This window comes from Chelmon rostratus, chromosome 7, assembly GCF_017976325.1.
Source record: "Chelmon rostratus isolate fCheRos1 chromosome 7, fCheRos1.pri, whole genome shotgun sequence".
Taxonomy (NCBI): Eukaryota; Metazoa; Chordata; class Actinopteri; order Chaetodontiformes; family Chaetodontidae; genus Chelmon; species Chelmon rostratus.
The window spans coordinates 19,333,664-19,360,456 of NC_055664.1; the positions used below are offsets into that span (position 1 = coordinate 19,333,664).

General features: G+C 41.8%; 3 protein-coding genes across 3 annotated transcripts; all 3 read left to right on the plus strand.

Annotated features, from left to right (window-relative positions):
- The first annotated feature begins 400 nt into the window (after positions 1 to 400).
- On the plus strand, positions 401 to 4,708 carry LOC121609127 (extracellular calcium-sensing receptor-like). Its single transcript, XM_041940683.1, has 9 exons — positions 401 to 621; positions 891 to 1,185; positions 1,323 to 1,409; positions 1,651 to 1,920; positions 2,292 to 2,498; positions 2,585 to 2,860; positions 3,253 to 3,480; positions 3,601 to 3,724; positions 3,801 to 4,708. The coding sequence occupies exons 1-9, from the start codon at positions 401 to 403 to the stop codon at positions 4,706 to 4,708; spliced, it is 2,616 nt and encodes an 871-aa protein (XP_041796617.1).
- Positions 4,709 to 14,283: 9,575 nt separating this feature from the next.
- On the plus strand, positions 14,284 to 18,257 carry LOC121609269 (extracellular calcium-sensing receptor-like). The gene is made up of 9 exons (XM_041940855.1): positions 14,284 to 14,429; positions 14,701 to 14,995; positions 15,156 to 15,242; positions 15,488 to 15,757; positions 16,079 to 16,285; positions 16,374 to 16,649; positions 16,828 to 17,055; positions 17,148 to 17,271; positions 17,350 to 18,257. The coding sequence occupies exons 1-9, from the start codon at positions 14,320 to 14,322 to the stop codon at positions 18,255 to 18,257; spliced, it is 2,505 nt and encodes an 834-aa protein (XP_041796789.1). The 5' UTR covers positions 14,284 to 14,319.
- Positions 18,258 to 21,273: 3,016 nt separating this feature from the next.
- Positions 21,274 to 25,781, plus strand: LOC121609112 (extracellular calcium-sensing receptor-like). Its single transcript, XM_041940663.1, has 9 exons — positions 21,274 to 21,512; positions 21,771 to 22,065; positions 22,202 to 22,288; positions 22,534 to 22,803; positions 23,160 to 23,366; positions 23,453 to 23,728; positions 24,349 to 24,576; positions 24,669 to 24,792; positions 24,871 to 25,781. Exons 1-9 carry the CDS (start codon positions 21,292 to 21,294, stop codon positions 25,779 to 25,781), a joined length of 2,619 nt encoding a protein of 872 aa, XP_041796597.1. The 5' UTR covers positions 21,274 to 21,291.
- Positions 25,782 to 26,793: the final 1,012 nt, after the last annotated feature.

Genomic DNA, 26,793 nt, shown 5'->3' on the forward strand with positions numbered 1-26,793 from the left:
CTTGTGTTTTGCATTAGGCAGGTAACTGTAACTTACATACCAATGTCCCCTTGATATGACACTAAAAAAAAACTAAGAAGCACATAATATGAGTGTCATACAACTTTCAGCAGCTCTCAATCATTAGGGTCAGCCACAAATTAAATTTGGATTGGAAAGGTAACTAATATGGCCTTATTGAAAGAGAGTTATTAATAGTGTGCAAATGTTGTGCCTCAATAAGAAATCATTCTCAAATGAAATGCACTTTAGGCCCTGCCCCTACATTTCCTTATGCCATAGTGGGTGGTGTGCAAGATACTGCAAGTCAATAAAAGCAGTTGACATAGCAAGAAAACTGACTCAGCTCAGAAAAGGAGTCAGGAGGGGGGAAGTCCTGTGGGCATTGTTCGTCATCACTATGCTGTTGCTGATTTATTTCATGTTGCTGTATTGCTACTTTTCTTCTGCTGTTTCCACCCCTCTTTCGTCCTCCTCCTGCAAGTTACTGGGACAGTTTCATCTAAATGGGATGCACAAGGCTGGAGATGTGGTTCTTGGTGGGCTGTTTAAGGTCCACTTCTTTTCTGTCTCTCCAGACCTTTCTTTTACCTCAGAACCACAACCACCTAGCTGTCACGGGTGAGTCTGTCAGGGAAAAAACAAAAATTAGTAAATGGGGGAAAACAATCCCATTAGTGGAATGTGTTTTTATTATCAAATATTACTCAGAATAACATGGTGTATTTATGCGTTTTAAAGACATAACTCTCAATGAATGAACTTTCAATAATTTTTGCTTTTCAACTGGCTTGATTGTTTATACAACCTTTAGTTGTGCAACATACATGTTAACACAGTTAATTTATGGTGTATTTTTCAATCATGAACAGTAGTGTTTCTTGCGTTAGTTTTGATGTTCTAGGATTTAGGTGGGCCCAGACCATGGCCTTTGCTATTGATGAGATCAACAGAAACTCCAACCTGCTACCTAATGTGACTCTGGGATGCAGTCTTTATGACAACTGTGTAAAACTAGGAATTGGATTCCGTGCAGCACTGTCATTAGCCAGTGGTCAAGAGGAGCAGTTTATATTAGATGAGACCTGTGTTGGAGCCCCTCCAGTCCTCGGGATTGTAGGTGATTCTTCCTCAACACGTTCAATTGCCATCTCCACTGTCTTTGGTTTGTACAGAGTACCTATGGTAAGTTTTCTGCTTTGCCTTCTCAGAAATATTTTGCATCATTTTGACTTAATTTTAATTTTGATGTTTGTTGTCAGCAGTAATCAACCATAAATGCTTGAATGTTTTTTATAATGTGTAGTCTGTTACTTTGACAGGTGAGCTATTTTGCCACATGTTCCTGCCTGAGTGACCGGCAAAAGTTCCCATCCTTCTTTAGGACAATCCCCAGTGATGCTTTCCAGGTGACTCTCTATCAGTCAAATAATAAATATTTCATGAACACATGTGTAGTTAAACATTTCATGTCTCAATATCTCTGCTCTGCACGGACAAATGTTTTTCTGTGATCTAATACTGTCATTGATGGGGTTGTTTGGTCATAGATGACAAAGCTTAAAGGCAAAATGTAACGTGATGCATTGGGTTTTCCTCTTAAACATTTTTTAGCCTGTGCATTAATTCATTCACTCTGTATTAATTTAGGTGCGTGCTATGATTCAGATTCTAAAACACTTTGGCTGGACTTGGGCAGGTCTGCTGGTCAGTGATGATGACTATGGACTCCACGCTGCCCGATCCTTCCAGTCTGACCTGGCTCAGCTTGGTGGAGGTTGTCTGGCGTACTTGGAGGTTTTGCCTTGGGGCGATGACCCAGCTGAACTTCGGAGGATTGTGGATGTGATGAAGAAATCCACAGCTCGTGTGGTCATTGTGTTTGCACCTGAGAGTCACGTGATTATCCTCATGGAAGAGGTTGGACTTGAAATATAACATAATTATAGATTACTATAGCTATAATTAATGCCACATCATGTTTTCCTTGCAGTGTGATATGAGTTACAATAACAGGTTGGCCTGTGATTAATATATGTAACCGAATAAGCTTCAACTCTTATTTGTGATAGGGGTTTAATAGTGAAATCATTTAATCACAACGATAACATGAAAGTCTAATTATGATGACATGCATCACTTTGCTAATCATACTATTTAAAACAAAGGTTTGCAGCTGAGTATGAATGACTTAGATGACATCAGCTGTGTAAAGTGTGAATAATTGAAAAGGCTAGACACTATTGTAGTGGCATGGCTGTATGTATTTATATATTTGTTATAATGCAAAGGTGGTGAGGCAGAATGTGACAGGCCTGCAATGGATGGCCAGTGAAGCCTGGACAGCAGCTAATACGCTCCAGACCCCTCACCTCATGCCATTCCTGGGTGGCACACTGGGCATCGCCATCCGTCGAGGAGAAATACCAGGGCTCAGGGAATTCCTCCTACAAATACGTCCTGACCAACACCACAACAACAGCTATGGAAATAGCATGGTGAGTGCAACACTGTGCAATCTGATCTGGTCAGTGCAAGAATAATATATTGTCATTTATAACATGCTGTTTTGAATATATTTCAGGTAAACCAGTTTTGGGAACACACTTTTCAGTGCAGATTTGCACCGCCTCCAGCAGGTTGGGTGGAAGCTGGGGGAACATTATGCACTGGACAGGAAAATCTGGAGAATGTGGACACAGAGTTATTGGACATTTCCAACCTCAGGACAGAGTATAATGTGTACAAGGCTGTGTATGCTCTGGCATATGCCCTTGATGACATGCTGCAGTGCAAGTCAGGGAGAGGGCCTTTCAGTGGGCACAGCTGTGGCAATCTGAAAAGACTGGAGCCATGGCAGGTGTGATGTCAGTTTACACTCCATCTATATCACTAAATCCCACACTCTAGTATTAATGCAGAGGAGCATTTGGGGTGTAGGTACAAAGCTCTGAATTTTCCAATCAAAAGGTCCCTAGCAGTTATAAAATGAATGATGAAATTTTATTCCATATCGCTGGGTGTGATATCAATGGATCATGGTATCAGGTCAGAGGCAGCAAAATTGTGTCACTATATGTGAGTCCAATTTAAAGACAATGCTTTGTTGGAATTGTGAATGTCTTCCTATGCTAAAAAACATGCAGTTTGCGGTTTGATTATTGAATGCTCACTGCTGTGTTCACTATGGCCACAAATAATTCTTCCATCTTATTTGGTTTTCCTTTATTCCCTTTATTCTGATTTTCAAAGCTTGTGTATTACTTGGATAGGATCAACTTCACGACAGCATTTGGTGATCAAGTGTCATTTGATGAGAATGGTGATGCCTTACCAATATATGATATCATGAACTGGCTGTGGCTTCCTGATGGAAGAACTGAAGTTCAGAATGTGGGTGAGGTGAAGAGGTCGGCTTTCAAAGGAGAAGAACTCACAATTAATGAAGACCAAATCTTCTGGAACTTCGAAACAAACAAGGTTAAGTCTGACTTTTTAGACACATTTTTTAGACCCATGTGTAGCTTATTTTAGCAGAGTAAATTAACAAGTGGAACAACAAGTATCTTAAATTATTAAGATTGTTTTTACTCCCTATAGCCACCCAAGTCAGTGTGCAGTGAGAGCTGTCCTCCAGGTACCCGCATAGCCAGAAAGAAAGGGGAACCTGAGTGCTGTTTCGATTGCATCCCTTGTTTTGAGGGAAAGATCAGCAATGACACTGGTTGGTATTGAGTTTTAAACATTGTTGTTTGGAGATGTAACATACATATGACTCAAGACTCTCCATGTTTTCATAGACTCCCCTGAGTGCACCAGTTGTCCAGAGGACTTCTGGTCCAGCCCCCAGCGTGACCACTGTGTGTCTAAGAAAACAGAGTTCCTCTCCTACCATGAGCCTCTGGGTATCTGCTTGACTGCTGCATCATTGCTGGGCACATGCATCTGTGCTGTTGTCCTGGGGATCTTTATCTATCATCGCAGAACACCTATCGTACGAGCCAACAACTCAGAACTTAGTTTCCAACTATTGCTGTCACTTAAGTTGTGTTTCCTGTGTTCACTGCTGTTTATCGGCCGTCCCAGCCTGTGGACATGCCAGCTGAGACATGCAGCATTTGGGATCAGCTTTGTGCTTTGTGTCTCTTACATCCTCGTGAAAACCATGGTGGTTCTGGCTGTGTTCAAGGCCTCCAAGCCAGGAGGTGGAGCTAGTCTGAAGTGGTTTGGTGTTTTGCAGCAGAGAGGGACAGTTATTGTTCTTACTTCTATTCAGGCAGTAATCTGCACTGTCTGGATTGTCTCTGCCTCACCAGCTCCTCATAAAAACACTCAATACCACAATGATAAAATAGTTTATGAATGTGTAGTTGGGTCCACAGTTGGTTTTGCAGTGTTACTTGGTTATATTGGCTCACTTGCTATCATCAGTTTTCTGATTGCATTTATATCAAGGAATCTTCCAGACAGTTTCAATGAGGCCAAACTCATCACTTTCAGCATGCTGATCTTCTGTGCTGTGTGGGTGGCCTTTGTCCCAGCTTATATCAGCTCACCAGGCAAATACTCAGATGCAGTGGAGGTGTTTGCCATCCTGGCCTCCAGTTTTGGTCTCTTGGTGGCACTGTTTGGACCCAAATGTTACATAATCCTGCTGAGACCAGAGAGGAACACAAAGAAAGCGATCATGGGTCGGGACATTCAGTAATAAACACTACACTTTCTGTTACAAGACAGAATTAATGCTTCTTCTCCTACAATACAAAAATGGAGACATCAGGCAATAGATTGATAGTCGTATCAACACTTATATATCAAGTATGCAGGACTGATGCCAAATAAGTGTGTCCTTATATGAAATCTTTTACCACTTTGGGGGCAAACCTGATATCACATGAAATGTGAGAACTGCCAGTAAACCCCAATCATCCTTTTCCATGCATCTCCTTTGGCATCACCAGGTCAATTTGTCAGTTCTTTTGGCCTGAACATTTTGAGTGTAGCCCAGAATTTAATTTTAAATGTAAGCCAATGTTCAGCAACAAATAGAATGTGCAATTGTGGGATTGTCTTTGTAACATAGCAGCCTGTCAAAATAAATACAGGTCTCTCTGCAGGTGTGTGCATGTGTTGGTGAGGGAGGGCTGGTGGTCAGTGCTGCGGGATTCAAGTTACAGCGGGAAGAGTACAAGAGAACTTGCAGACTGTATCAGTTCAGGTGGAGAAAAAGAACTAAATATTTCTGGATTTTTACAAAACAAACAAAACATGAACAATGATACAGTACACTGCATGAATGTGTGCTTGTGTGTGTGTCTTTATATTCCAATAACTAAAGTAACAAACAATTGACCCCTGGCCTCTGAAGCAAACAAGTATAACAGAGCCTCCCAGTTGGACATAGACTGAATATTGGTCTTGATTAACCAAAATAAGCCTATTTCAGCCAACCCCAGAATGTCTTCCCATGGGTTCAGCCTCACTGAGGGCATTATGTTTGTCAGGAAGTGACAAACATAATGCCATAGTGCCATAGTGTAAAAAACACCCTATTTCCTTCTGGAGGGTTCAAAAACACACACCACAGTCTTTATAATGATGCATAACATAAGGTTGAACATAAAACACATTGAATCGTAGTAAAACATAAAGGCTAAATAGAATGTATGAAATCAAGTGAAATACAACAGTTTTTAGGTACACATTTCAATTTTCATTGAAAGACATGTTTACCAAATCTAATCAATAAATGTTTGGTAGTAGTGAAGTATTCTGTTTCTACACAATACCAGTACTAATTATTACTAGTTAAATTTAAGGTAAATAGTTGTTGAGGTACACATTTCAATTTTTAAACGGTTAGTACATGTAGTTTGAATGTACACCAGGTGCCAGAATACATTAAAAAAACCCAACAAAATAGAGATTGTTTATCCCCACTGGACTCCTTTACCGATGTCTAGGCTAAGTGCTCAGTATCTTGAAAATCTACAAACTCCGCTGTGCACCTCCCATGTGAGAAGAGTGAGAGGGATCTTCTATTTTTTATAGGCTTTGCAAAGAGCTGTCACTATTGAGTTCATTCCCATGTGCAAGCACAGTTGTGGCCTTGTGCCTTGCATGGGTCCGCCTAAGGTTTGCTTCTGCATTACCTGCCAACTGCAGAAAAGATGAAGCTGTCTCCTTGTGCCCCACCTCCCAAACTGGCCACATCCTGCTGTCAGATCTTCACCCCTGCCGCAAGGATTACCTCATGTATAACTAGTAGGCCACCTGTTAGCGCCCCCTGTCCCCATCGTGCCAGCTCACTCTATCTTCATGTCAGTCTGCCAACCATATGCCAGCTGCTAAGGACTGCCAGGTCTTGTTGGGCATCGTCAGGAAGGTGGGCCGGCCTGACTTTCTTTTCTGCAGTCTTGCTTCATGGAGCTCCTGCCCATCATGGAGACAGCCTTTTCTCTCTAAAAAGCTGAGAGTGCTAGTATGCCACAAGTCTTTCACCATGGGGATATGGAATAGCGGTTTGCCATGGTCTTGCCGCTAAAAAGAAGGTCACCTTCCATTTTTGGTACCAAGGCAACTTTATTCAGCAGACGCAAGGGTAACCCATGTGTTTTGCAAATGGCCTTGACTGCATTGTGTTCTGGCTTGGAATGAAAGGGCAGGAATACTGAGTCTCTCTCTCTTAAGTCTCCAGGAGCTGTGGCGAAAAACAGAAATGCAGAAATCCATGCGGTTGGTGTGTGTTGTGTTGTGCATCTGCCAGGCTTGGCTCCCCTCCGGTCATATATGAAAAGACTTTTACTTTTGTAACTCGAAGTTACAAAATGATGTAATAAAGTAACACATTTGGCACAACCAAATTCAGGAGCAATAAAAGCAATGAACCTCTGCTTTAAACAGGCCAGTTTCTGTTCCTGATGCTTCAGGAACAGAACACATGAACACCCGTAATGCGTCATGCGCCTGAACACGTGTCATGCATTTCCACCAACCATCGACAGTGCTGGCCCATGGGCAGTGATAAAGGGGCAATTGCTTCAAAACAGTGGCAGAGATGGCTCTGAGCTAGCTGTAACTTATGTCAACAGATGCTCCACAGATGTGCCCCCATTTACAGAGCACTGCCTATCATGGCCAGATGGAAGCCTGCTGTCCATCAAAACATGGCTGTCAAGATTAGGTTTAAGAGACTACACATTCCAGTTTGCCAGTCCCCCCACCCCTTCACGTTGTGGTGGAAATTATCATGTCATTGCTGACAGAGAAAGAAAGGGATCTCCTGTGTCCCTCCAGGAGAGGAGAATCAGGAGTTTTATTCTCACATCAAAAAAAAAGCAAAAAAAAAACAAAACAGGTACAATATAAAGTGACCTATCCACATGTTGACAATCAGAAAGTATTGGAGTACGTGCGTCCTGGCATGTGGTTTACTTCCATTTAACTGAGAGATGTGTATTTCCATATCCATATGGAAAACACAGAAAATTCTGGTGCTTCTCCAAAGAGAATACCAGCTCTAGCAGCTGCCATTTGGATATTCTCTGCCTTATCCAACATTCTTGAAATGCAGGGAACCAGTACTGGAGCCGCAACACAGAAAAGGGATCAGCAGTTTGTTTTACTTAGACAAACTAATCCTTATGGCCCCATCCCAAGAGAAAGCTGCACTCCACACTGGAAGTTGTACAGTATCTGCAAACAATCTCTGCTCCTCACCCAGTCATTTATTTAGTTGAGTAAGTACATTTCCCCAATTTGAAAACAAAGGTGTCCCTGGGAAGGCTGGATGCACTAAACTCTGCAGTCATACACTGCACCCCATAGAGAAGTTACAATGCTGTCAGTGATATGTCTGCAAGGAGAAGGCAGGTAGGTGGCTGCCTGGTAGGGGCTGATGATTGGCAAATGCAGGTGGACTTGGGAGGAAAGCTAGTTGTGCCCCAGGAAAGAGTTTATAGTAATCTGAGGCCCGACATTGTCTTATGGTCCATGAGTAAAAAGACTGTGTATTTTATTGAGTTAATAGTCCCTTGGGAAAATTCAGTGGAGGCAGCTTATGAAAGGAGGAAGACTAGGTATGCAGATTTAAAGAGCAATCTGAGCAGAGGGGATGGAAGACCAGGGTTTGCCCAGTGGAAGTGGGGTGTAGAGGTTTTGTTGCAGGGTCAGCTGTTTCACTGTTGAGGGAGCTGGAAGTGGAGGGGCAAAATTTAAGGAAGACAGTGAGGGAGATGTCAGATGAGGCTGCTAGGTCTAGTCAGTGGATATGGATTAGGAGACATAATAGTAGTTGGGGGTGAAATAAAGGCAGTGAGGGAGTAGGGGGAGGCAGAGAACAAAATATTGGAATATGAACGAGTTTTGCCACAGATTATGCGTTATGAAGAGGCTGCGCATGGATGCCCCGAGTACTCGCATTATACGGATATACGTGCTGCTCCTCTGGGACTAATTTCTTCAAAAGGACTCCAAATGCCACCAAAGTTGTCTGGGTGAGTAAATGGCCCTATTTAATGCTACAAATAAGGTCCAGGTTGTAAAAAACGAAAGTTATCCTTTAAAGTCTGAACAAGATACCTCTGCTCTGCTTTCCCCGCCCCATCTTCTCTCTCCCAATAGGAAGAGATCCAGGAAGAGGAAGTGTAGATAAGGTGGGGGTGTGGCCAGCTAGAGTCTCTCTTTGGGACCATGTGGCCTGTTCAGGTGAGTTTGTGTTGTAAGATACAGAGTTGGCTTGTTTTTTTTGTTTTTGTTTTTTTGTTCTTTTTTGGTTGTCTTCCTGTTTTGTTTGCTTCTTGAAAGAAATGTTAGAAGAGGCTGTTAAATCTAGTCTGTGGTTTAGGCCTCCACCTTCAGCACCCTCTAAACTTTCTATCCCATACCCAAACAAGGGTTTGTATCCAATCCCTACTTTCATCTTTGACTCTACCTCTTTACTTTCTACCCCCTACCCAAATCAGGGTTTGCATCCCCACACTCCGTTTTTATTGGTGCAGTTGGTGAGAGGCAGGGGTAGATGATGGTAGTGCGGCACTTGGCAGTTACATGTGGCATCTAGGCCTGTGGTAGCAGTGTAGCAGTTAATAATAATCTTTGATCAATAATAGCTAAAGCGGTGGTAGTATGATAGTATCTTAGCAGTTAGCATTGGCATCTAGCAGTTAACATTAACAGTATAAATGAATCTAGCTGTATTGTCTTCTTCCGTTCTTCTTAGCAGTTAGCAGTCAGCATTTAGCATTAGCATTAGCTAAATGGTAGCATCAGTATTCAATTGTCTTCTTCTGTTCTCCTTAGCCGTCAGCATTAGCATTAGCATTAGCTAAATGGTAGCATCAGTACTGGCCACTACCTGGAGCATCTCCTAAACAGGCCTGGGTCAGTTGAACGTGGCAGCTCTGTTTGGATTGTGTAGAAGCAGTGTGAGCTGGCACTAGGGGGGGTGACTCTAGGACGCTGGATCTCACAGCCTAGCCTCCCAGACGATGTGGGACTAAGTAGGCGAAACACCGTTGAAGGGAGGTATCCACCTGATGACCCCCAGAGACGTGTTAGGAATCACTGCTCTTTGGCATGTATAGAGACAGATTAGGGGTCCAAGGTTCTTCACTGAGAATGAATCCCTCTTTTTGAGCACAAGTATCTTGTACTCAAAATGTCAAATGCCACACCAGAGACACTAAAACACTGGATTTACTGTATGCAAACACCAAGGATGCATACAACGCTTCACCCCTCCCCCCACTAGGCAGATCTGATCACAACCCGGTTCATCTGCAACCTACTTACATACCTTTGGTGAGTAAACAATGGCCAACCATTCTTTATGTGAAGACATGGTCAGATGAGTCCAGTATGGCACTGAGGGACTGTGTTGTCACCATCAACAGAGAAATGTTGTGCAGTCCTCACGGGGAGGACATTGACAGTTTGACAACATACATCTACAATACAATAACTACAATAACTTTTGTTTGGACAACACTATGCCAACCAGAAAGGTACAGTGTTTCCCAAAAACAAACCCTCTGTGTCCCCTGAACTGAAAACCCTACTGAATGAGAAGAAAAGGGGTTTTAAGTGTGGGGACAGAACTAAGTTGAAGATGGTGCAGAGGGAGCTGAAAAGAGAGATCAAGAAAGGCAAGGAGTCCTGAGCGGAGGAAGCTGGAGGAGCAACTGCAGGGGAACAATGCCAGAGAGGTTTGGAGGGGCCTAAAAACCATCTCAGGCCACAGCAGTGACAACGGCAGGGGCCCAGAATCTGGAGACCGGGAATGGGCAAATGAGCTGAACCTGTTCTTTAACAGGTTTGATTCTACCCCCGTTCCCTCCCACATCCAGCAGAGCCCAGAGCAGACCTCTCAGCGTCCCCTCCCTTCCCCCCAGTGCATCCCCGACACCAGCAGCTCCGTCTTCACACCACTTCACCCCCTCCACATCACAGACTGCAGACCCAGTTCCCCTCCTCACCCAACAGGAGCCACCCCCCTGTCTCCCACCCGGCCTCTACATAACAGATGATCAGGTGAGGAAGGAGCTCAAGAGGACGAAGATGAGGAAGGCTACTGGCCCTGTTGGCACCAGCTCCAGACTGCTCAGGGATTGTGCAGATCAGCTCTGTGGAGTTGTTCAGCACATTTTCAACTTGAGCCTCAGCCTGGAGAGAGTTCCTGCCCTGTGGAAAACTTCCTGTGTGGTTCCAGTGCCAAAGGCTATGCATCCCAGGGAGCCCAACCACTTCAGGCCTGTAGCCTTAACTTTCCACCTGATGAAGACACTGGAGAGAATTATACCTAACCATCTTCGTCACTTGGTGGGCAGCGAGCTGGACCCCCTACATTTCGCATACCGACCAGGCATTGGTGTGGAAGACGCTATCATCTACCCACACCATCGCTCTCTTTCCCACCTGGAGAGCACTGGTAGCACAGTGAGGATCGTGTTTTCTGACTTCTACAGTGCCTTCAACACGATCCAGCCATCACTGCTGAGGGGGAAGCAGGAAAGCGCCGGAGTAGACTGTCACCTAGCTGCATGAACCATCGACTACCTCTCCAACAGACCACAGTATGTGAGGCTTCACGACTGTGTGTTGGATGTGGCAGTTTGCAGCAACTGACTTCAGACACAACACATCCAGCTGCCACCTCCAAAAGTTCTCTGATGATACAGCCATTGTTGGATGTGTATCACAGGGGAACGATTTGGAATACAGGGAAGTCATCACTAACTTTGTCAAGTGGTGTGGAGTAAGCCACCTGCACATCAATGCCGGCAAGACCAAGGAGATGGTGATTGACTTCCACAGGAAAGCACCACAGACTACACCGCTGTGCATCCAGGGTTTTGACATTGAGATCGTGAAGGAGTACAAATACTTGGGTGTACACCTAAACAATAAACTGGACTGGTCCACAAACACTGATGCCCTGTACAGGAAGGGCCAAAGTCGTCTTCATTTCCTGAGAAGACTGAGGTCCTTTGGAGTATGTAGGGCATTACTGAGGACTTTCTATGACTCTGTGGTTGCATCTGCAGTCTTTTACACAGTGGTCTGCTGGGGCTGCGGAAGCTCTGAGAGGGACAGAAAGAGACTTAATAAACTGGTCAGGAGAGCTCACTCTGTCCTCGACTGCCCTCTGGACACCACTGAGGATGTAGGCGACAGGAGGATATTAGCCAAGCTGACGTCGATCATGGACAACCCCTCCCATCCCCTGCATGCCACAGTGGGGGCCCTTAGCAGCTCCTTTAGTAACAGACTGTTGCATCCAGTGTGTAAGAAGGAACGTTACTGCAGGTCCTTCATTCCATCAGCTGTCAGATTATTCAACTCCAGCACCACTTAACATAAGACTGTGTTGATGTTGTTTGACGAATTATGCTCATATCCATACTTTTGTGCAATATTACATATTTCCTTTTACATTTTGTGCAATATTACATAGCATTTACTGTTTTGTATATTTTATTGTTCTGTGCTAACACTATTTATTGTTATTTTCAATCGGAAAGCAGCTTACATTGTTTTTTTTCCACAGTTACTGGGGCAATACACACTTTACATATTTCTTATATTTTTTTCTACCTATTTTATTTTTCTTTTATATAGTCAATTCCATTTTGCTTGTATAATATGTACATATAGAACTTTTTTTTTTTTTTTTGTGAATTGAAGCAGAAACTCCCTCAAACACTGGATGCTACATTTCCCAGTCTGTACATCTATGAACCTCTATGATCTTATGTAATCTATGATCTTTCATTAGACCATTCATGATTTATGGACACCTACTGTATCCCGACTTGAAAGATATGAATCAGAGGCCAACTGATACCATTGACCATGGTATCCTATTACAGAGACTGGAACACTTATTGGCATTCAGGGGACTGCGCTAAGCTGGTTTAAATTCTACTTTTCAGAATGATTTCAATTTGTACAGGTTAATGATGACTCCTCTGTGTAGCTAAAGCCAGTCACAGAGTTCTGCAGGGTTCTGTGCTTGGACTGATTCTATTCACCATATATATGATGCCTTTAGGCAACATTATCAGAAAACATTTCATAAATTTTCATTGCTATGCAGATGACTGTCAGTTGACTAAACTCCAAGTGTGTCGTACAGACATAAAGACCTGGTTGACCTGCAACTTTTTGTTATTAAATTCAGACAACACTTTTTTACAAATTTATAGTACTTGGCCCGAAATACCTTAGAAACTCACTATCTGATAATATAGCAACCATTGATGGCATTGTGGTGGTTTTCAGCACCTCTGTAAGGAATCTGGGAGTTATCTTTGATCAGGATACGTCCTTTAACTCCCACATGGGCCTTTTTCCACCTACATAACATTGTAAAAATCAGGCACATCCTGTCTCAAAACGATGTAGAAAAACTAGTCCACACATTTGTTGTTCCTTACTATCAGGCTGCCCCATTTTGTTTCTAAATACTCTCCAGCTGATCCAGAATGCTGTGGCACGTTGTCTGACAACATCGAGGAAAAGAGATCATGTCTCTAATATTAGCCACTCTGCACAGGCTCCCTGTAACCCAACAGGTCGAGTCTCACTCAAAGCCAGGTTCTGTCAGTTAAAAGGAAGTTTTCCTCGCCACTGTCACTAAGTGCTTGCTTATGAGGAAATTGTTTTTTCTCTGTAGATAGAGAGTTTGGTCTGTGTCGGCTCTGCATGCAAAGTGTCCTGAAACAACTTTGGTTATGATTTGGTGCTATATAAATATAATTGAATTGAACTGAAATTTAATTGAATTACAGCCCAGGTCTGTAACACAATTTGTAACACAAATTTTCAAAGCCCAAGCCGAACTAGCCATGGTGACATCATCATCAGATGCTGACATTCATGGTCAATATCTTTCTCCCTTTGCTACTATGGTGATTGTACAAAAGAAAAAAAAAATAAAACTGTTACAAACACATATGTTTCTGCAGAACTGATCATATCTGATATCTTCAACTTGCTATGTGCCAGACAGATACAATATAGTCCTCCATTAAACAGCTGCAATACAATAAAAATTAGATAAACATTTTCACAAAATGTCTTAGTTTGCTGCTACCATCTAGTGGATGTTTGATTACACTCTATTCATGCTTGACAGTAAAAAACACAGATGAAAAGTTTAAATTGGTAGGTTTGTCATGCCCAGAAATTTGGGATTATACTTATTACAAAGTGGCTCTTCTGATACACTAATGTATCTGCTCAGGTTTTAACCTGCAGAGTTATTGGGATGAAACCTTGTATTTTACAATAAGGAAAGTGGCTGTTTTACGAGGAGGTGAAACCCTCAATCTACAGTGAGTAATTTAGATATCAAAGTTCCCTTGACATGACATTCTACATTAAATAAACCCATAATATGACTGTCATGCAAATTTTAATAGATCTCAATCATTACGGTCAACCCAACCCTTTGGATTGGAAAAGGTTACTATTACGGCCTGAGTGAGATGTTATGAAAAATGTGCAAAACATTTTCGCGTCAGTCCAGAATCAATCTCAAATGAAATGCATTTAGGCCCTGCCCCTACTTTTGCTTATGCCCTAATGGGTGGTGCCCAAGATTAAACAATACCTCAAGTCAATAAAAGGGGTTGACATAGCAAGAAAACTGGGCTCAGAAAAGTAGTAAAGATGGTAAAAGTAATGTGGGCATTGTTAAAAATCAACATGTTCTTGCAGATGTATTTAATTTTGTTGTATTGCTACTTTTCTTCTGCTGTGTCCACCCCTCATTATTCCTCTTCCTGTCAGTTACGACGACAGTTTCGTCTAAATGGGATGCACAAGGCTGGAGATGTGGTTCTTGGTGGGCTGTTTCAGGTCCACTTTTTTTCTGTCGTTCCTGATCTGTCTTTTACCTCAGAACCACAACCAACTACCTGCAAAGGGTGAGTCTATTAGGGAATCAGCAAACTGAGAAATTGGGGAAAATTAATCCCATCCATGGAACCTGTTTTCATCATCAGATGTTAATCACAATTACAATGTGTATTCATGCTATGTTAAACCTGTTACTTGTTTCTCATTTTATTCAAGTCTTCTAATTTTTGCTATTCAACTGGCTTGATTGTTTATAAAACCTTTCGTTTTGCAACATACATGTTGACACAGTTACTGCATGTATTTTTCAGTCATACACAATGGTGTTTCTTGCGTTAGTTTTGATGTTCTAGGATTTAGGCGGGCCCAGACCATGGCCTTTGCTATTGATGAGATCAACAGAAACTCCAACCTGCTACCTAATGTGACTCTGGGATACAGTCTTTATGACAACTGTGCCAAATTAGGAATTGGATTCAGTGCAGCACTGTCATTAGCCAGTGGTCAAGAGGAGCAGTTTATATTAGAGGAGACCTGTGTTGGACCCCCTCCAGTCCTCGGGATTGTGGGTGATTCTTCCTCAACACGTTCAATTGCCATCTCCACTGTCTTTGGTTTGTACAGAGTACCTATGGTAAGTTTACAATTTTGCCATCTAAGAATGATATTTCATCATTTTGATTTAATTTAAAATTTTACGTCATATGTAAACATGCTGTAATCAACCTGAAAAGGTTGAAAGAGCCAGAAAGGCTTTGAAAGTTTTTAGGATGTACAGTCTGTGTCTTTCACAGGTCAGTTATTTTGCCACATGTTCCTGTCTGAGTGACCGGCAAAAGTTCCCATCCTTCTTTAGGACAATCCCAAGTGATGCTTTCCAGGTGACTCTCTATCAGCAAAGTGAAAACGTATTAAAGAACACATGTGCAGTTAAACATTACATCCATGTTTTCTTCTACCTAATACCGTTGCATTCTTTGTGTCATCGATGGGGTTGTTTGGTCTCAGATAAAAAAGCTGAAAGGCGATAATTAAACGTGATGCATTGTGAAACATGTTAAGCAGGTTTTACAGTAAAACAATTTTTCAGCCTGTGCACTAATTTATTCACTCTGCATTCATTTAGGTGCGTGCTATGATTCAGATTTTAAACCGCTTTGGCTGGACTTGGGCAGGTCTGCTGGTCAGTGATGATGACTATGGACTCCACGCTGCCCGATCCTTCCAGTCTGACCTGGCTCAGTCTGGTGGAGGTTGTCTGGCCTACTTAGAGGTTTTGCCTTGGGGCAATGATCCACTTGAATTTAGGAGGATTGTGGATGCGATGAAGAAATCCACTGCTCGTGTGGTCATTGTGTTTGCACATGAAAGTCACATGATTAATCTCATGGAAGAGGTAGGGCTTGAAATACATCTTTTAAAAATTTAATATATTTAAACAACTGTAGCAACGGTAGCAGTTTGACAAAGTTGTCAAACTGGAAGATCTGAATTATATTACATGTTGGCCTGTGATTAAAAAAGTAATTGAACAAGTCAGTAATTTGTGTGAATGGTTGTAAAGTGAGATCATTTAAAAACACAAAACTGCAGTTATGATGACCTGCTATCTGAAACATGAGATTGCATCTCTGCATCACTGTGTAAACTGTTCATGAGACAGTACAATACTTTAGTGGCATGGCCGTATGAATTTAGATATTTGGGAAATGCAAAGGTGGTGAGGCAGAATGTGACAGGCCTGCAGTGGATGGCGAGTGAAGCCTGGACAGCAGCTACTGTGCTCCAGTCCCCCCACCTCATGCCATACCTGGGTGGCACACTGGGCATCGCCATCCGTCGAGGAGAAATACCAGGGCTCAGGGAATTCCTCCTGCAAATACATCCTGACCAACACCACAACAACAGCTATGGAAATAGCATGGTGAGTGTAACACTGTGCATTCTGATCTGATAATTGCAAGAATAATATATTGTCATTATTCATAAACAGTGTTTTGAATATGTTTCAGCTAAGCCAGTTTTGGGAACACACTTTTCAGTGCAGATTTGTTCCACCTCCAGCAGGTTGGATGGAAGCTGGGGGAACATTATGCACTGGACAGGAAAATCTGGAGGAGGTAGAGACAGAGTTATTGGACATTTCAAACCTCAGGCCAGAGTATAATGTGTTCAAAGCTGTGTATGCTCTGGCATATGCCCTTGATGACATGCTGAAGTGCAAGTCAGGGAGAGGGCCTTTCAGTGGGCATAGCTGTGGCAATCTGAAAAGACTGGAGCCATGGCAGGTGTGACATCAGCCACTTGCAAAGTAGCTTTCAGTGTAAAGTTTTAAATAGTTAAATAAGTGTAGTGTACAGTTTGATTATTGAATACTCGGTACTGCTGTGTTCACCATTGTCATCTATGTTTATTTATTATCTGTCCTCTTTCATTTTTCTCTATCCCTTGTTATGAGATTCATAGCTTGTGTATTACTTGGAAAAGATCAACTTCACAACAGCATTTGGTGATCAAGTGTCATTTGATGAGAATGGTGATGCCTTACCAATTTATGATATCATGAACTGGCTGTGGCTCCCTGATGGAAGAACTGAAGTTCAGAATGTGGGTGAGGTGAAGAGGTCGGTCTTCAAAGGTGAAGAACTCACAATTGATGAAAACAAAATTTTCTGGAACCGTGAATCAAACAAGGTCATTTCTTTTTTTTTTACACACTACATCGAAAACTCATCATAGCAGTGTACAGTTGTGCACAATAACATGTCTTTATTTTCTCCCTATAGCCACCCCAGTCAGTGTGCAGTGAGAGCTGCCCTCCAGGTACCCGCATGGCCAGAAAGAAAGGGGAACCTGAGTGCTGTTTCGATTGCATCCCTTGTTCTGAAGGAAAGATCAGCAACAAGACTGGTTGGTATTCAGTTTTATACATTGTTGTTTGGAGATGTGATACAAGCATGAATCTCAAGACTGCACCCTTTTTTATAGACTCCACTGTGTGCATTAGCTGTCCAGAGGACTTCTGGTCCAGCCCCCAGCGTGACCACTGTGTTCTGAAGAAAACAGAGTTCCTCTCCTACCATGAGCCTCTGGGTATCTGCTTGACTGCTGCATCATTGCTGGGCACATGCATCTGTGCTGTTGTCCTGGGGATCTTTATCTATCATCGCAGAACACCTATCGTACGAGCCAACAACTCAGAACTTAGTTTCCAACTATTGCTGTCACTTAAGTTGTGTTTCCTGTGTTCATTGCTGTTTATCGGCTGTCCCAGTCTGTGGACATGCCAGCTGAGACATGTAGCATTTGGGATCAGCTTTGTGCTTTGTGTCTCTTGCATCCTCGTGAAAACCATGGTGGTTCTGGCTGTGTTCAAGGCCTCCAAGCCAGGAGGTGGAGCCAGTCTGAAGTGGTTTGGTGTTTTGCAGCAGAGGGGGACAGTTATTGTTCTTACTTCTATTCAGGCAGCAATCTGCACTGCCTGGATTGTTTCTGCCTCACCAGCTCCTCATAAAAACACTCAATACCACAATGATAAAATAGTTTATGAATGTGTAGTTGGGTCCACAGTTGGTTTTGCAGTGTTACTTGGTTATATTGGCTCACTTGCTATCATCAGTTTTCTGATTGCATTTATATCAAGGAATCTTCCAGATAGTTTCAATGAAGCCAAACTCATCACTTTCAGCATGCTGATCTTCTGTGCTGTGTGGGTGGCCTTTGTCCCAGCTTATATCAGCTCACCAGGCAAATACTCAGATGCAGTGGAGGTGTTTGCCATCCTGGCCTCCAGTTTTGGTCTCTTGGTGGCATTGTTTGGACCCAAATGTTACATAATCCTGCTGAGACCAGAGAGGAACACAAAGAAAGCGATCATGGGTCGCATCCAGTTATAAACATTACACTGTTTGACACAAGACAGAATTAATCCTTTTTCTCTCTACGATACAAAAATAGAGGTACACGGCAATAGGTTGATGGTAGTACCGCTGTTAAAATATTGAGAAAGCAGGGCTGATGCCAAATAAAAATATCCTAATATGAATAATCTTGTCACTTGGATCATATGTGTGAGAATGCACAACAAGTTATTCTTTTATTCCAGGTTGTAGTTCAAGTACAAAGAACTTCAAATGTTATGATTGCCTTTGTGCAAGACATGGTGTCAGTTAACCTTACATGTGATTAAACCAAGTTGCTGTTCTGAATTAATTATGCTGACTATTTGATTTTATCCAACATGAGTATATGCATTTATCTTTAGCTGTCTTGAGTTTATATGGACTAAAAGATACACTCACCTGTTTCTATATTGCCCCCAAATGCAAAAATCTCCTCTCCACTCATGAGCTTTCAAACATTCAACCTTTTATCCCCTTTAAGTGTGTCACAGATCTGCCGGTCCACCTCATCAGTGTCACATTTTGCCTCACCTGCGTGTGAAAAAAACACATTCTCATTCCAGGGTAAAGTTAGCCATAGCAAATGCACAACAGTTAGACTTTCAAAATAAAGCTTGCTGGGAAACATCTTTGGTGATGGTTGCAGTTTGGTTAGGTTAAGGCACCAAAACTACTTGGTTATGTGCAGGCAATACACCAAAACTACTTGGTTAAGTTCAAGTAAAAATCCTGGTTTTATTTAAAACTGCTACTTTCTCTAAATGGATAAACAACAACTACTTGCCAAACCAGGGAATCAAACCCTGGTCTCCGATGTTAAAGTCAAGCGCAAACCCTGCAGTCCAATAACCGATGGACACTAAGGCTAATCAATAATGGTGTCGTCTGGATTTTGATGCACATCTATTCATGCAGTTAAGATACAGGTGCTTGGAGCAGCTGAAAAGAATGAAGAGAGACTTGTTGCATTCATTTCATAACCCAGCCCAGTTCGGCCAAAATTTAGCATCATTGTTCAAGCCCCATTTTTTAGCCCACAAACATCTGTACAAGGAGAGACAGGGGACCAACAAGAGGTTAAAAAAAGAAATTTTAAACATTAAAGCTGAAACTCCCTCAAACACTGGATCGTACTGTCATGCCCTCCACCTCTGGCTCCGCCTAGTGGAACATTCATTACCCTATGCCAGCCTACTGTGACGGGCTGGAGACACACCTGTTCCTAAACCTGGATTAAATGATTGCAGCTGCAGCGAGGAGTGGCCTTTCATCATTCTCTCTACTATTTAAGAAGCCAGCTAACAGCGACTTGACGCCTGACTGTAAAAGTTCATCAGTTAGTCTGTCTGTTGTTTGATTGCTCATCGATTATCTTGCTAAGAAGACTCCGTTCTAATTCTGGTTTCTTTGTGCTCTAGTTACCCTCTTCACTGCCTCGCCTTATTTGCCATACCTCAACCTGTTCTGCTGCATCTCCTGGCTCCATTTCCACCATCATCCACCTCCACCCTCTGCCATCCAGGAACCTTCCTGTCCTGCATTCAGTCTGTACTGTCTTCTGTTATAAATAAACTCTTTATTTTGCCCAACCTGTGTCTGCCGCGTCTGAGTCTGCACCTGAGCCTCTGAAGCCCGTATTATGACACCTACTGGATCCCACCAGAGTTTAATTTAGTGTGCTTGTCACATACACAGATTTGGGATTACACTCACTATAAAGAGGCTCTTCTGATCCACATTGGCATCAGCTCAGATTATAAACTACAGAGTGTTTCTGAAGAAAACTTGTATTTTACAACAATGCAAGTCAATGTTTTAAAGGAATGTGAAATGTCTACTTTATATAACATACATACCGAGATCTTTTTAACATGACATTCAGTAAAACTAATAAATACATCTCTTGACTGTCATGAAAATTTGAATAGACGTGAGTCATTGCTGTCACATTAGATTTTGGTTGGAAACATGAGAAGATGTTATTAAAAGTGCACAAATCACTTCTGCCTCAATACGAAATTAATGTCAAATGAAATGCATTTTAGGCCCTGCCCCTACTTTTGCTACTTGTGCCATAATGGGTGGTGCGCAAGATTGAACACCACTGCAAAAAAGGGGTTGATAGAGCAGGAAAACTTACTCACCTCAGGGAAGGAGTAAAGAGGAGGAAAGTCGTGTGGGCATTGTCAGACATCAATATGTTGTTGTTGATATATTTCATGTTGTTGTATTCCTACTTTTCTTCTGTTTTGTTCCCCCCTCTTTATTCCTACTCCTGCCAGTTACAAGAGCAGTTTCCTCTAAATGGGATGCACAAGGCTGGAGATGTGGTTCTGGGTGGGCTGAAAACAATTTCCTTTCTGTCTTTCCTTACCTGTCTTTTACCTCTATGAGTCTATCAGGGAAACAACAAAAAGGAGAAACTGGGGAAAATCAATACTATTTGAAGATTGTATCTGACAATCAAATATTAGTCTCAAAAAAGTACATTCTGTGTTTTTGCCATTTTAAACATATTACTTCTTTTACAGTTTTGTTGTGTTATGATAATTGTGCCGATTTAACTGTCTTAACTGTCTGTTTTCAAAGTCTTAACTGTCTGTTACAGCACTTGAACCTCAAATACTATCATTGGCTTTTTGAGTTTTCATGGTGTAGGTAAACTGTACATCTTTTTAAACTGAGTTACTTTTTCTGAATTATTGATGCAATCTATTTAGGTTCATCTGACATGATATAAGCATTTATTTTGATTTGTCTAAAGCTGAAATGGACTCAAAGATACACTCATCCGTTTTGTTATATTGTCCCCAATGTTATTAAAAGTGTGTAAACATTTGGCCTCAATAAGAAATCATTCTAAAATGAAGTCCACTTTAGGCCCTGCCCCTACATTTCCTTATGCCATAGTGGGTGGTGTGCAAGATACTGCAAGTCAATAAAAGGAGTTGACATAGCAAGAAAACTGACTCAGCTCAGAAAAGGAGTCAGGAGGGGGGAAGTCCTGTGGGCATTGTTAGACATCACTATGCTGTTGCTGATTTATTTCATGTTGTTGTATTGCTACTTTTCTTCTGCTGTGTCCACCCGTCTTTTGTCCTCCTCCTGCCAGTTACTGGGACATTTTGATCTAAATGGGATGCACAAGGCTGGAGATGTTGTTCTTGGTGGGCTGTTTAAGGTCCACTTTTTTTCTGTCTTTCCTGACCTTTCTTTTACCTCAGAACCACAACCAACTAGCTGTCACGGGTGAGTCTGTCAGGGAAACAGCAAAAGTAAGAAACTGTGGAAAATCAATCCCATTCATGGAACGTGTTTTGATCATCAAATATTGCTCAGAATCACATGGTGTTTTTATGCGTTTTTAAAGATATAACTCCCTCAATAATCTTTTGCTATTCAACTGGCTTGATTGTATATCAAACCTTTAGTTATGCAATCTACATGTTAACACAGTTACTCTATAATCTAGTTTTCAATCGTGAACAGTAGTGTTTCTTGTGTTAGTTTTGATGTTCTAGGATTTAGGCGGGCCCAGACCATGGCCTTTGCTATTGATGAGATCAACAGAAACTCCAACCTGCTACCTAATGTGACTCTGGGATACAGTCTTTATGATAACTGTGCCAAATTAGGAATTGGATTCCGTGCAGCACTGTCATTAGCCAGTGGTCAAGAGGAGCAGTTTATATTAGAGGAGACCTGTGTTGGAGCCCCTCCAGTCCTCGGGATTGTAGGTGATTCTTCCTCAACACGTTCAATTGCCATCTCCACTGTCTTTAGTTTGTACAGAGTACCTATGGTAAGTTTTCCGCTTTGCCTTCTCAGAAATATTTTGTATCACTTTGACTTAATTTTAATTTTGATGTTTGTTGTCAGCAGTAATCAACCATAAATGCTTGAATGTTTTTTATAATGTGTAGTCTGTTGCATGACAGGTCAGTTATTTTGCCACATGTTCCTGCCTGAGTGACCGGCAAAAGTTTCCATCCTTCTTTAGGACAATCCCAAGTGATGCTTTCCAGGTGACTCTCGATCAGCAAAGTGAAAACGTATTAAAGAACACATGTGCAGAAAGAATGTGCGCTGCAAGGACAAATGTTTTTTCTGCTATCTAATACCGTTGCATATTTTGTGTCATTGATGGGGTTGTTTGGTATCATATAACATTAATGAAACACGATGCATTGTGAAACGTGTTTTGAGCAGCTTTTCTAGTGAAATAATTTTTCAGCCTGTGCATTAATTCATTCACTCTGTATTCATTTAGGTGCGTGCTATGATTCAGATTTTAAACCACTTTGGCTGGACTTGGGCAGGTCTGCTGGTCAGTGATGATGACTATGGACTCCACGCTGCCCGATCCTTCCAGTCTGACCTGGCTCAGTCTGGTGAAGGCTGTCTGGCCTACTTAGAGGTTTTGCCTTGGGACAACGATCCATCTGAACTCAGGAGGATTGTGGATGTGATGAGGAAATCCACTGCTCGTGTGGTGATTGCATTTGCACATGAGAGTCAAATGATTAACCTCATGGAAGAGGTTCGCCTTGAAATACAGTTATTTTTAAATGAATGTAGTTACAGTTAATACAACTTAATGTTTTATTTGTCAAAGTGATGTACATTACAGTAGCATGTTGGCCTGTGATAAATGTCGTTGAATACATCACGCCTCTTACTTGTTTGAAGTGTTAGAATGAGATTATCTAATCAATCACATGAATTACACTGACCTCCATTTAAGATGATATACATTACTTTGCTCAAAATATTGTGTAGAACGCAGGATTGCACCTGTGTATGAATGAGCAGGACCAGAAATCAACTGTGTAAACTGTGTATAATAAGACACTGCTTGGGCGTGGCCTGGCACTAAAGTAGTCGTATTCTGCACAGGTGGTGAGGCAGAATGTGACAGGCCTGCAGTGGATGGCCAGTGAAGCCTTGACAACAGCTACTGTGCTCCAGACCCCCCACCTCATGCCATACCTGGGTGGGACACTGGGCATCGCCATCCGTCGAGGAGAAATACCAGGGCTCAGGGAATTCCTCCTGAAAATACGTCCTGACCAACACCACAACAACAGCTATGGGAATAGCATGGTAAGTGAAACACTGTCCAATCTGATCTGGTCAGTGCAAGAATGATATATTGTCATTTATAACATGTTTTTTTGAATATATTTCAGATAAGACAGTTTTGGGAACACACTTTTCAGTGCAGATTTGCTCCACCTCCAGCAGGTTGGATGGAAGGTGGGGGATCATTATGCACTGGACAGGAAGATCTGGAGGAGGTGGAGACAGAGTTATTGGACATTTCAGACCTCAGGCCAGAGTATAATGTGTACAAAGCTGTGTATGCTCTGGCATATGCCCTTGATGACATGCTGCAGTGCGAGTCAGGGAGAGGGCCTTTCAGCAGGCACAGCTGTGGCAATCTGAAAAGACTGGAGCCATGGCAGGTGTGATAGCACTTTACTCTTCATCTGTATATGTATAAATTAATCCTACACTACTTCAGTATTTATTGCAGAGAAGCATTTAGGATGTAGGCTCTTAATTTACAAATCATAAGGTGCCAAGCAGTTATAAAATGAATAATGAAGTTATTTTCCAAATCGCTGGGTGTGATATCAGTGGATCATAGTATCAGGTCAGAGACAGAAACATTGTGTCACTATATGTGACTCCAATTTATTCACTAAATCCTACACATCAGTGTTCATTGCAGACGAGCATTTAGGCTGTATGTTGAAATACAAAGCTCTGAAATTTAAAATCATAACTTGCCTGGCAGTTATGAACACAGTCCTCCAATGTTCAGAACTGCAGTACGCACTTTGATTATTGATTGCTTCTTGCTGTGTTCACCATGGTCAAATATAATTCATCTGTCTTTGGTTTTCAAACTTTAGTATTACATGCAGAATAGCTTTTAGTGTATAGTTTTAAATAGTTAAATAAGTGTAGTATACAGTTGATTATTGAATACTCGGGACTGCTGTGTTCACCATTGTCATGTATGTTTATTTCATATCTGTCCTCTTTCATTTTCCTCTATCCCTTATTGTGACATGCCCAGCTTGTGTATTACTTGGAAAAGGTCAATTTCACCACAGCATTTGGTGATGAAGTGTCATTTGATGAGAATAGTGATGTCTTACCAATATATGATATCATGAACTGGCTGTGGCTCCCTGATGGAAGAACCGAAGTTCAGAATGTGGGTGAGGTGAAGAGGTCGGCCTTCAAAGGTGAAGAACTCACAATTGATGAAAACAAAATCTTCTGGAACCGTGAATCAAACAAGGTTATTTCTTTTTTTTTTTAGACAGCACATGGAAAACTCATTATCACAGTGTACAGTTGTGCACAATAACAGATTGTTATTACTCCCTATAGCCACCCCGGTCAGTGTGCAGTGAGAGCTGCCCTCCAGGTACCCGCATGGCCAGAAAGAAAGGGGAACCTGAGTGCTGTTTCGACTGCATCCCTTGTTCTGAGGGAAAGATCAGCAATAAGACTGGTTGGTATTCAGTTTTAAACATTGTTTTTTGGAGATGTCATATAAACATGAATCTCAAGACTCTCCATGTTTTCATAGACTCCATGGAGTGCTTCCTTTGTCCAGAGGACTTCTGGTCCAGCCCCCAGCGTGACCACTGTGTACCTAAGAAAACAGAGTTCCTCTCCTACCATGAGCCTCTGGGTATCTGCTTGACTGCTGCATCATTGCTGGGCACATGCATCTGTGCTGTTGTCCTGGGGATCTTTATCTATCATTGCAGAACACCTATCGTACGAGCCAACAACTCAGAACTTAGTTTCCAACTATTGCTGTCACTTAAGTTGTGTTTCCTGTGTTCACTGCTGTTTATCGGTCGTCCCAGTCTGTGGACATGCCAGCTGAGACATGCAGCATTTGGGATCAGCTTTGTGCTTTGTGTCTCATGCATCCTGGTGAAAACCATGGTGGTTCTGGCTGTGTTCAAGGCCTCCAAGCCAGGAGGTGGAGCCAGTCTGAAGTGGTTTGGTGTTTTGCAGCAGAGGGGGACAGTTATTGTTCTTACTTCTATTCAGGCAGTAATCTGCACTGTCTGGATTGTCTCTGCCTCACCAGCTCCTCATAAAAACACTCAATACCACAATGATAAAATAGTTTATGAATGTGTAGTTGGGTCCACAGTTGGTTTTGCAGTGTTACTTGGTTATATTGGCTCACTGGCTATCCTTAGTTTTCTGATTGCATTTATTTCAAGGAATCTTCCAGATAGTTTCAATGAGGCCAAACTCATCACTTTCAGCATGCTGATCTTCTGTGCTGTGTGGGTGGCCTTTGTCCCAGCTTATATCAGCTCACCAGGCAAATACTCAGATGCAGTGGAGGTGTTTGCCATCCTGGCCTCCAGTTTTGGTCTCTTGGTGGCGCTGTTTGGACCCAAATGCTACATAATCCTGCTGAGACCAGAGAGGAACACAAAGAAAGTGATCATGGGTCGGGGCGTTGAGTCATAAACACTACACTTTTTGCAACAAGACAGGACTGATGTCTTTATGATGACTATGTCAAATTAGGAATTGGTTTCCGTGCAGCACTGTCATTAGCCAGTGGTCAAGAGGAGCAGTTTATAGCAGATGAGATCTGTGCTGGAGCCCCTCCAGTCCTCGGGATTGTGAGTGAATCTTCCTCAACATTTTTTTTTCAACAAATTGCTATCTACACCGTCTTAGGTTTAGTTGTAAATTAGGTTGAGTACCTGTGGTAAGTTTTCCATTTTGCCATCTAAGAATTATTTTTCATCATTTTGATTTCATTTCAAATGTGTCAACATGCTGTAATCAGCCATTAAAAAGACTGAAAAAGCGGGTAAAGAGGCTTTGAATGTTTTAACAGATGTACAGTCTGTGTCTTTCACAGGTCACTTATTTAGCCACATGTTCCTGCCTGAGTGACCGGCAAAAGTTTCCATCCTTTTGCAGCTCATTTCTATATTTAGTTGGGTTAGGGATCTGGTTAGCTCTCGAGGCCACTTCACTAAATAGTATCTGTCTTCCTGATAATGACCACAATCACTTTACATTAATATCTGCATGTATCAGAAAAAGGCACTTCTTTTCTTTCATAAAAAACCTTGAATGTAAATCCATGATACAATCTGTGACCCAACCATTAACGTGACCTAATACCAACAATATGAAACACAAGACAAGAGCATTCTTTCATTCTGAGCTCTTTAAATGTATGAGTGATCTTCTGACAAACACTAAAAGTCACACAACAATGATATGAATGTTTTTTTTTATTATTATTATTCTATCAATGGTTTAATATCGATATTTATGAAAGATATAGCTTTAAGTCATGTGCAGTTAGCAACAATAGTGATAGTCATCATATGAAATATCTTATTTTCGGAAAATAAAAACAATTAAGTAACTTTCTTAAATTCCATTAAAAAACATTGAATGAATATGATAAATGCATGCAAATTGAAAAAGAAAGAAAACTAAGAGGATGCATACAATG

Coding starts and splice junctions, on each gene's coding strand:
- LOC121609112 (XM_041940663.1), top strand. CDS start 21,292: ATGCTGTTGCTGATTTATTTCATGTTGTTGTATTGCTACTTTTCTTCT. Junction 22,804..23,159: donor TGATTAACCTCATGGAAGAG/GTTCGCCTTGAA, acceptor TATTCTGCACAG/GTGGTGAGGCAGAATGTGAC. Junction 24,577..24,668: donor GGAACCGTGAATCAAACAAG/GTTATTTCTTTT, acceptor TACTCCCTATAG/CCACCCCGGTCAGTGTGCAG.
- LOC121609127 (XM_041940683.1), top strand. CDS start 401: ATGCTGTTGCTGATTTATTTCATGTTGCTGTATTGCTACTTTTCTTCT. Junction 1,186..1,322: donor GTTTGTACAGAGTACCTATG/GTAAGTTTTCTG, acceptor TTACTTTGACAG/GTGAGCTATTTTGCCACATG. Junction 1,410..1,650: donor TCCCCAGTGATGCTTTCCAG/GTGACTCTCTAT, acceptor GTATTAATTTAG/GTGCGTGCTATGATTCAGAT.
- LOC121609269 (XM_041940855.1), top strand. CDS start 14,320: ATGCACAAGGCTGGAGATGTGGTTCTTGGTGGGCTGTTTCAGGTCCAC. Junction 17,056..17,147: donor GGAACCGTGAATCAAACAAG/GTCATTTCTTTT, acceptor TTCTCCCTATAG/CCACCCCAGTCAGTGTGCAG. Junction 17,272..17,349: donor AAAGATCAGCAACAAGACTG/GTTGGTATTCAG, acceptor CCTTTTTTATAG/ACTCCACTGTGTGCATTAGC.